The following is a 10,208-nucleotide window of genomic DNA, read 5'->3' as shown; positions in this document are numbered from 1 at the left end:
CCGCTGGGATGCAAATGCAGAAATTCAACTCTGAATTGGGTGCCCTGAGGTTGGGAAGACTGGGACATAGACCTGCTCACTTCCATGACAGAATGTGCCCCTCAGATTTGACCTTTTCCACACCTGCAGGGTGCACCTGCTCTGCTGATGGAGCTCATTTGCACAGATCAACCCCTGAGCGAAGCTGCGTGGCTTGGGAGCTGGTGGCATGGTGTGTCTCAGGGGCACCAGGGTCCAGAGGAGCTCTTAGCATCTGAGACCAGTAACTATGGCTTGAGACCCAAGCAGCTCACTGCCTGTTTGTGTAAATAAACACTTATTGGAATACAACCACTCTTATATGTTTGCACTTTGGCTATTGCTCCTTTCAAGATATGACAGCAATTCTGAGTAGCTGAGAGACCATCTGCCCACAAAGGCCAGAATAGTTACTCTCCGGATTCTTCAGAACATTTTTTTGCCAAACCCTGGTTTAGGTGATTTGGGCAAGGTATTAGCAGCATCTAGTCTGCCCATGCATCTCACACCGCATCCCCTGGGGGTGTGCATTCCTGCAAATCCTGCATTTTCAGGGGATTTCTGCATCCCTGGGGATTTGTGAGAGTGCAGATGCATTTTCCAAAGGTCAGAGGCCCTGAAGTTGGACATTTCTAAGATTCTTCCAGAAGATGCTGCTGCCTCAGATGCCAGGACAACTTTATAAGGGTGAAGCTAGAAGTCCTTCCTCTATTCACCAACCTTCCATGGACCAGGAAAGCTGTGTGAGCCTCCCCTCGAGAGCAGAGGCCACACATGCTGAGTGGGACCCAGAGGTCCTGTCTTGCTCAATCGTGCACATTGGGTGTCCTGCAAGATCACAGACATTCTACCTCTGGACACATGGGTCACCATCAGCCATGAGCATGGAGACAGCAGCTCAGACTTGTCTTGGTTGTGCCACTTGGATCTGGCTCACGAGGTCCTAAGGAAGGGAGGACCCCACGGACACAGATGCAAATAGGCTGCCTTTCTGAGAGGAACTCCATCAACTGCTCAGCCCCTCCCTCCAGAACATGGCACAGGAAGCTTCTGGAAATGCTGATGTTTAATGACCTATTCTACATGAGGAACCTGGACAATGAGGAGTTTCTAAAATGCCAAGTCATAAAACCTCAGACACTTGCAAAGTAAGAGAACAAATATGCATGGAGCTGCTCAGCCACTGATGTGCCACTCCTGGGAACAGCTGGTGTCCACGGGGGAGGGGGCAGCATGAGGCCAGGCATGTGAGTGGCTTCCACTCAGGAGAGCCCCTCTGAGCAGGTCTTGTTCAGGAGTTCAAAATACGTCTTCCAGGGCATGGTTTCAACAGTGAAGAAGCAGCTGAAGGTCTGAGGGAACAAACAGGAAGAGACAGTAGGGCAGGGTTTGGGGAAGTTCCAGAATCCTGTGGCATCTGCCCTTGCCACAGTTTTCATCTCCACCTTGCCCATTCCTGGGCCAGCAATCGAGCCACGTGGCTCTGGCCTTCAGGTCTTGCCTGAGCCTGAGGCCAATCCTGAACTACATCGTGATTTGAGGCTCCCTCCTTAGCCAGGGTCACTTGTGCCATGCCTCCTCCTCCAGCCCGTGCCCCTCAGGGAAACCCCAGGCTATCCTGGTGTGATCCCTGCACCTAAGAGCAGCAGAACACTTTGTCCCGTGGAAGCAGTTCCAAGACTTAGGCAATTAGTTACCTGTTTGTTAATCTTACAAGGGGGTTGACTAAGAATGGGAAGTTTTCCCAGAGCCAGGATTCGCTTGGAGCTCATCCCCTAGAGCAGGATCTGCAACTCAGCAGGGCCTAGGAGCGAGGGCAGTGGGGCTTCTTCTCAGCCTCCACCGCTTTGGGTCTAGGGCAGAGTAGAAAAACCCTGAGAAATGTACCCACAGACATTGTCACCATTGTCTCCAGGCTCTTTGTCAAGAAGGCAGGGAAGAATTGGGAGGAAGACCAGAGAGAAGGTTCTGAAGGCCATGTGGCCCAGGTGCAGGCAGCTGCAATGGTGTCAGAGGGCAGAGTCAGGAAACTCAGATTGGCCGGGGGCCTGAAAGTGAAGCCCTGGGCTCCCTGCCTCACTGGGCTTCCCACTAAGGCACAAGCAGGGCAGCCTGGTAGAGCCTGCTGTGGGCTCACTTGCCTTTGTCGCTCGGAATGGCTTTGCCAGCTGCTCCTGTGCCCACACCACACCCCATGCAGCATCCACAGTTGTGGACCTGAGGAAAGCTGACGCCCTGTCTTACATTGTTCAGCTCCGGGCTTTCTTGAAAAGGGCAGTTGTCAATGTCATCTTCAAATTTCCAACATACAGTTTGGCGCAGTTGTAGATTCATGGAGAACACCATCTTACCTCGCCACTGTTGGACAAAAAGAGATTAAAGTGGATGCACCGCCTTCCCGCCCCTAAGTAGCTGCTACTGAAGATGCCATTTGTGCAGGAGAGACCCCAGCACTCTACTGCATTTGAGAGCTTGCCCATGGGCCTGGCATCAGCTCACTGGAGGTAAAACCCAGGGGATCCTCTCTAGACTGAGGAGTTAAGAGCAAAAAGCAGGTGGGCATGGTGGGTCTGGGGAGCATGCAGGTTGAGCCAGGCTCCACTAACACATTCTCCACCTCTGCTCACCCCATTTCCCACGGTGAGACTCCAGTTTCACTCTCAGCAGGCATGTATCTTGCAGCTGCATTCCCAGAGGACAGAGCCACATGTCCAGGAGGGTGTTGGATCTCCGAGAGTTTTCAGGGTAACCTGAGCCCTGGGACAGAGGGAGCCTCATCTACAGCATGTTGTCAAAACCTTCCAACCGACCTCCAGCGAGAAAAAACGACACACAGTGCTCCCACTACACACAGGCACAAACCCTGGGAAAACAGCTTCAAGACACACCATCTGCCCTACTGCAAAGTGCATGCTGAAGTTCTCCTTGCCCTCCTTCCCACTCCATTCTATTTCATTCACTGCCTAGCCTCCCCCACACCCATCTATTCTTCCCAGCCCCCAAACTGATGCTGGGATTGCCATATCCTGGAAGCCATGTGGAAGGCTTTTATGACTTACAGTCATTTAGGACTTAGAGACCACAGTAAGGAGCTTAGATTTTATTCTAACGGTATTAAGAATGGAGGCTTACACCGAGGTCTTGGAGAATCAAGCAAAGCACTGGGAAAGCAGAAGCATGAGGCCTGGCCAGCCTCAATCTCTGAGACTTCCAAGGTTCCAGCATGACTCTTAGCAGACACCATTACTTGACCAGATGCCCCTTTGAGGGCTGCATCAGGCTTTTAATTCTCCTGAGAGGAGGCAGGAAGTGAGCAAGGAGGAGAATTCCTCTGTACCAGCATTGCAATCCTGAGGATGGCAGAGAAGAATCCACCCCAGGAGGCAGAGAACCAGCCAGGGCCTTGCACAGAGTCTTTCCAGAGCTTAAGCTGTGTGTGGCACTCGAGTCCCTCTGCCCTTCCCTTCAGGCTCTTGCTTCTGAGAAAGGAAGAGAAATGCTCCTCTCTCTAAACCAGAAGTGCTCCATTAGGAGGGCATTTTAACTGTTCAGGCCTGAAGCCCAGCTGAACTGTGCATTGCTAACCACGTTAATGATTTCATCAAAAAGGCAAGCATTTTAGGATGAAGGACCATTGAGGAAGAGTGTAAATCAGCCTTCAGTTCATTAAGTGCAGACAGAGCAAGGAGCCCAGAGAAGGTGGAGATCAGAGAACTGACCTCCCACAGCGGCCTCTCAGGGCTGATGGTGTTCTTTATTGCCCTGAATTCTCACTGTCTCTCTCTCTCTCTCTCTCTCTCTTTCTCTCTCTCTCTCTCCCTCTCTGTGTGTGTGTGTGTGTGTGTGTGTGTGTCCTTGCTTTTCCATTTTCATTTTATGACCTTGAAATATTTCTGTCTCTTTGGTTATTTTCTCTTCTTGTCAGCTTCATCTCCTTAGAAGTCCTTACTCTGAAGTCACTCTTCAGTTATACAATGTCATAAAAATCATGAAGATTGAAAAATATATCTTGCATGTGAATAGACATTTCCCTAATTAAAAAATATTTTTAAGTTCAATGTTTTCCAAAACTGAAACTACCGTAATTAGTTATGGGCTGCCCAACTATGGCCTGCCGATGGTGAACCAAGTCTCCTAGACCAGACACCTTGGCCCCTCACTTGGGGCAGATGGAGAAGAACAGGACAGAAGAGGATGTGGTCACCAACATTTCTGTCCTCCCTCCATGAACTCAGAACGCGCAACAGCCTGTAGGCATGCTCCTCCTTGCTCTGCACATTGAAAGTGTTCAAGGCAAACTCCACTGTGGTGAGGAACATAGGATCCTGGGTTATTTTATTATTACCACCCATTTCCTCCTCAGAACACTGGGCATAGGTCACCAGGAGCTGGAAGCCCATGCGAAGCAGTGACAGTGCCCAGGGCAGAGCCTTCCTCCTCTGCTTACTCGACATGAGGCAGGCTCCAGCAGCCCCTGCCTTTGCCCTTCAGATCCGTGGTGTCCACCGGAGCCTTCCAGGGCTCAGGTCTGGCCCTTAAATTCACGTGCTGGGGCAGAAACTCCTCCCTCCAGGCCTCATCTCTGTAGTTACACACTGTCTCTTCCACACACGGCCTCTCTTCTTCCAAAGCTGTTTAAATCATCTCCTGTTCAGGGAGAGGAACAGCACCCAGGCAGCTGGGTTGGGAAAGACCAGCAATGGGAGAGAGAGTGCCCTGAACATGAGGCCCAGCCTCAGCTGCCCCAGCACCTCGGTGGGCTAAAGGGGCCCTCCACTGGGCGCCCCAGTGGAGGTCAGAGCCCGGCACAGGAACACAAGTGCAAGAGGTATGAGTGGAAGGTGAGCGCTGGACTCAGTAGTGGAGGTGGGATGGGAGTGGGAGGATGGGTAATAGGCAGGAAAGGATGGAAAGGGGTGACAGTGGACGCTAGGATCGTGGGTGAGCAGGCACAGGGCCCAGAGAAAGCGCTGGGCCTCTTGAGAGAGAGGCGGGGAGCACGGGAGGCCTGGCGCGATGTCCTGCAGGTGTCTGCTCCCCCGAGGGTCTCAGGACGCGGGCCCCAGCCTGGGGGTCCTGGGCAGGGGTTGAGGAAACCAAGAGCAGGAGCCCCCAACCCTGTTCTCTGCACCTCCCTGAATGCAGCTTCCCAAGCCAGGGACGCGCTGGCAAGTGCTGGTACTAGGGGCCTGGCTCCTTATGGCTGTCCCTATTCCTCAAAGGTGTTTCCAGGACGGGTGGCCGCTTGCAATTGGAGCAGTGGAGAACCAGAAAGAGGAAGAGGCCCCCGGGGATGGCTGAGGTGCGCCCGTTAGGTCGTCACGGGTGCCCTCTTGTGGCCACAACTGGCACAGCTCAGCGGCACAGTTCGTGGGTGGAGATTCTGAGTTCTCCACCAAGACCCTCCTAGCCTCCAACTCCAGCAGCAAATTGGGCTCTGAAAAGACTGAATAATGCACCCTTCCCACACCAGACTTCAGCTTTGTCCCTGTGAAACATGCCGTCGATGTTTATCCGCAGCTCCTTGTACACTTCAGAAGCAACCAGCATCCCCTGAAGTCATGTTAAAAATCAAGTTCCTAGTTTGCCCACCTGATGATTCTGACCCAGTAGCTGTGAGCAGGGCCAGGGAACCTACATTTCTCATCAGCTTCCAGAGGACGGAGCGTTCCCGGTCTCGAAACCACACTTTGAGTGCTGCAGGCTCAGAATACTTCCTGGGAGGTGCATACAGACCAAACCACAAATAAGAAGTAACTCGGCTTGAGGGACATGGAGGTCGGGGATGAGCATGGTTTTTGTGGGGAACACGGGATGGGGAACAGGCTCAGACAGCATGCCTGGTGATAAAGAATAAGAATTTGTTTCTAGACCCTGTGTGCAAAGAAGCAGCAACTCAATGTGACCATTCCAGGAAAGCAGCCAGATGTGCCAAAAACATCACCCGAGGTGTCTGCATCCTTTCTCTGATGGCGTTGAGTTCGCTGGAACTGCAGCTGAAGCGTAAGTAACGTGGTTTTTTAGCTGGAGAGTGATGGTGCACGTGGGGGTAGGAAGGGGGTGTCAGTGAGGGTGGAAATGCCTACCTGGTTTTTGGGATGAGCAGGCCATAAGGTGCTGTGAGAACTAGAATCCTGATGCCTGGAATAGGTTGCGAGTGTCCTGAGAGAGGCCTGCAACGCCCACAGAGGTCACTCTCATCTTGTAAGGTCAGGGGCTGGTGAACTTGGGGCATCCTGCCAATCGCCAGTGAGTCCCCCACCATTCTGAGGGCAGATACCCACATGCACTCCAAAGGGAGTGTCCACACTCGCTCTTACATGAGCAGTGGTTTAGGGTCCTGGGCACCAGCTCTGTCCTCACTGTGCAGCCATGGAGGGGGCGGGGATCCCCACACTCAGATGTGAGACCACGGGTGTGCAGACACCATGGAGCCTTACAAGTGTGTATTTTCTAGTTGAATCCCCAGTGGCCTGGGATGGCCTCCCTTCCCAGGTGGAGAGAGATGGGAATATCAAGACATAGCCAGGTGAAGAGAAGTACATGTGGGCTCCAGGCTGCGGAGCCCCGAAGACGTCAACATGTTGCTGAGGCCAGAGTGAAACCGGAGGGCCCGGAGGGACTGGCTGGCCAGCCCACAGCCGCAGCTCACAGCTCTCTGAGGGGCTCTCCCCAGGTCTCAGGTCTGAGAGGCTTTCTCTCCTGAGACCCCTTTTAAGAGTTCTGTCTCACTCAGCTTCTTCCTGGGCACTCGTTGGCCTGTCTGTCTCTGGGGCCACCGGGACTTGTGCGGTGCCCTGTTTGTGTTGCTGGCACCGGCACCGAACACCCATGTGGTCTCATAGGAAGGTCCCAGTAACTCCTCACCGAAATGCACCTGCTTATCCAGAAACAAGGTCCTGTATTTCTGGACTCGTTCCTTTGAATGATTAGAGAATGCTGGCAATGACCAGGACCAAGCCACTGGCCCTTTTCTGTGAAGCTGAAGGTGAGGTGGCGGACCAGGGGAAGCCCAGTGACTCTTCGGGACACAGGACACTCTCCCCAGCTCCCGCAGACCCTGCAGCTGAGTGCTCTCCCCAGGGTCTGACTCATGCCCCTCACTGCCCGGCCTACTCAGCCACATGCTCTAAAGGTCCTGTGCGACCTTGCTCACTGTCTCTTTCAAGCTGGGCCAGGCTCAGTGGGGCCTGCCAGTTTCCGGATCGCCTGCTGGGCTTTGGGATCACATCTTCAGGACCCTCCCCGTTCTCCCTGCTTGGCATTTCCCAAGGAGACTCCCCAGACAAGCCAGCATTCCCAGGGGTTTCCGTGTGCTGGAAAACAAGGCGGCATCCAGGAGATCAAAGGAAGACAGCAGGGGCAGGGAGGAGCCCCGGACTCAGAGCACAGTGGTCCAGTGATTGCTGTCACAGCAGTCATCAAAGGGGCAACTCTGGGCATGGGGGCAGGGGCGGGGGCGGCTGCCTGGGAATTCCAGGGCCCTCTCCACTCCTCCCTCCCCTCCTCCAGTTTTTCCACCTGGGGGGTTCTTCTTAGCTGTCTTCAGCTGACTTTGAGTTTTGATAATCTAACGAATTAATCTCATAGAGACTATGGCAAACTTAAACTGAGAAAGAGAAATAACAATTGAATTAAAAATGACAAAAGGGGAAATAAAAATACAAACATTACCACTAAATATATGAGGCCTAAATCAGGGGTCGCTCATACCACATGCAAATCAGAAGGCCCCTGGACTGTTTCTCCTCCTGCCTGTGGGTCCAGCAGGTCCCTCACCCTGGCTAGGTTGGGGGTGCTGCCCTGGGCCGGGGATTTTTGCTCTGAAGAGGAAGTGCTGCCTCAGTCACCCTCAGCAGTCCTCCTGTTCGCTGGCCTCTGCGGACACACCTGCCTTCCCTCCTCAGTGGGCGTTTGCTAAGCTTCTGCTGTGCTCCCAGCGGAATCCTCTCCCATCCAACGCAGCCCAGTGTTTTCTTTCCTAAGTACTTTAGTTTTCAAAAAACTTTAAGTTAATTTAAATTTAAAACAGTACAAAAATGTCATAATACCACTTCTTTTTTATTTTTAAAATTTTCTGTAGAGATAGAGTCTCATTATGTTGCCCAAGCTGGCCTCGAACTGGCCTCAAGTGATCCTCCTGCCTCAGCCTACAATTCCACTTTCACTAAGTGAAATGTAGGTTTCAACATGATAGAAACTCCAAATACCAGTGGCTTAAGTAAACTGGTGTTGCTTTCTCTTTCATGATGCTGACAATGGCTAGAATTCTTACAAGCCTCACTCTTGCTGGGCACTGCCTCGTTGACTCATTTAAGCCTCACATAGAAACAGTCAACCAAAATGGTATATATTTTTACATTTTATGTTTTTAACATTTTGAATAAATAATGACTGTATTTCTCACCACTTTAGGCCTTTACTCAAATCATATATGTGAGTGTCACCTGTGTTGACACTTGTCGCTCTAGCTCCTTCCTTATCAGTGTTTTGCTAAATTCTCCGGGACCTTGTCCTGATGGACTGTAGTTAATTAAGTCCTTCCTGATTTAATTGGGAATGGTGAGATAGGGTGGAGCTTGTAGGATCAGGTGCTTGTGATGATAACTAACACACTGTGGTTAATTAAAGCATTCTCTACTGACTAGATTTTACACTGGGTTGATTCCATTCGTTTCCTCTTAAATTGGGGTTGCAACGGGCACCTTTGTCCCAGTTTTCATGTGCACCTGTGTGAGAGCTTCTCTAGGGTAGGCCAGAAAGAAAATTGCAGGCATATGAGATAGTCTCCTTTCAGCTTTATTAGGGACTGCTGTGCTGATGATTGCCTTTTCTTTTTCCTTTTTTGAGTCGAGGGGGTGGGGGGTCTCACTATGTTGCTTAGGCTGGTCTTGAACTCCTGGGCTCAAGTGATCCTCTCACCTCTGCCTCCCAAACTGCTAGGATTACAGGCATGAGCCACCATATGCGGCCTGATTTCTTTCACCATATAGATTTTTCTTAAAAATTGAAGACAGTTTAATGTATCAATGTTTTGTTTAGGGTATGTGCTGTTGTATTTTTCATTTTAACAATCCTTTCCTACGCTCTTCCATGTTCTCTTTCGCCATGTTCTTTCTTTTACTTTTCACACTTAGGTGTGCGATCCAACCGGAGGCTGAGTGTGTGTGGTGTGAGGTCAGAATCCCAGGGTCGATCCTCTCCCCCACTGCCTGCGTGCACAGCTGGCTTTTCCAGCATTGACAATGGAGCAGCTCATTCTCCACCCTCTGATTCCAACAGCATTTCTATCGTAGTCCCCTTTCCCCAAAAGGCTGGCTGCCTTTGAGTGTCTTTTCTATTGGACTGGCTGTATGAAGGAGGCACAGGCCTGAGCTAAGAAAGTCATTGTTTGATCTCAGCCAGGAAAGGAAGAAAAATTCTTGGGCACATCCCAGGCCTACGCACACTTCCTGGGCCCTGCCTGCTAGAATAGATGGGTCTGTTCCCTGGTTCTAGCCCCGGACTCCCTGCCACAGCCTCCCATCCTCGGGCTGCTGCTCTCTGCTAAGATCCTCTGTTTGGGCATATGGTCTGAGTTTGGATCCCAGCTTTTCGGAAAAGCTTCATGTATTGGCCGTGATTATTGATGCTACTGTTATCACAAGCACCTCACCCTGCAAGCTCACCCTCTTCCTTCATTCTTTGGAAACATGAGATTGGTTCTTGCAGGCAGCTTTTCTTCCTAGGAAGCTGAAATTACCTTTTTGATGCAGACGAGCGCTTGTCCTGAAGAGTAAGGGGAGGAACCAGATGTGTATCACTGAGAGGTGGGAGTGCAGAACTGCAGACAGGATAAGTGGGGAGATCTTGACTGATTGCAAGGAAATAGTACCATTATTGGCTCCAACTGTAGAGGCTGGAGTCTTTAGATGACTTGTATGGTTTACAGACTCCACGGAAGGAAGCAAAGCAGTAGCTGAGGAGGTCTTTGGAGTTGGACACACGTGAGTTCAGGTCTCATTTGCACCTTTTGCTAGTTGCATTTCCCGGGGGTTACATTTCTACTTTATGTGAGCTTCTGTTTCCACAACAGTGCAATTGAACTCTTGTGGTATCTCCTTCACTGAGCTGTCATAAAGATGAATGGGGAGATGTATGGAAGGCACTGGCAGGAGGCCCAGCAGGACCAGGCCCTCCGGAGACAGTGT

At 51.4% G+C, this 10,208-nt stretch overlaps 1 protein-coding gene across 1 annotated transcript; it reads right to left on the bottom strand.

Annotated features, from left to right (window-relative positions):
- Window positions 1-2,151: 2,151 nt before the first annotated feature.
- On the bottom strand, window positions 2,152-4,472 carry LOC126929310 (cystatin-9-like). Its single transcript, XM_050745516.1, has 2 exons — window positions 4,227-4,472; window positions 2,152-2,376 (listed from the first exon to the last, which is right to left on the bottom strand). Exons 1-2 carry the CDS (start codon window positions 4,470-4,472, stop codon window positions 2,152-2,154), a joined length of 471 nt encoding a protein of 156 aa, XP_050601473.1.
- Window positions 4,473-10,208: the final 5,736 nt, after the last annotated feature.

Source organism: Macaca thibetana, chromosome 10 (genome assembly GCF_024542745.1).
Source record: "Macaca thibetana thibetana isolate TM-01 chromosome 10, ASM2454274v1, whole genome shotgun sequence".
In the NCBI taxonomy this organism is placed as follows: Eukaryota; Metazoa; Chordata; class Mammalia; order Primates; family Cercopithecidae; genus Macaca; species Macaca thibetana.
The sequence above is the reverse complement of the archived record's forward strand: the minus strand, read 5'-3'. Positions and strand labels throughout refer to the sequence as shown.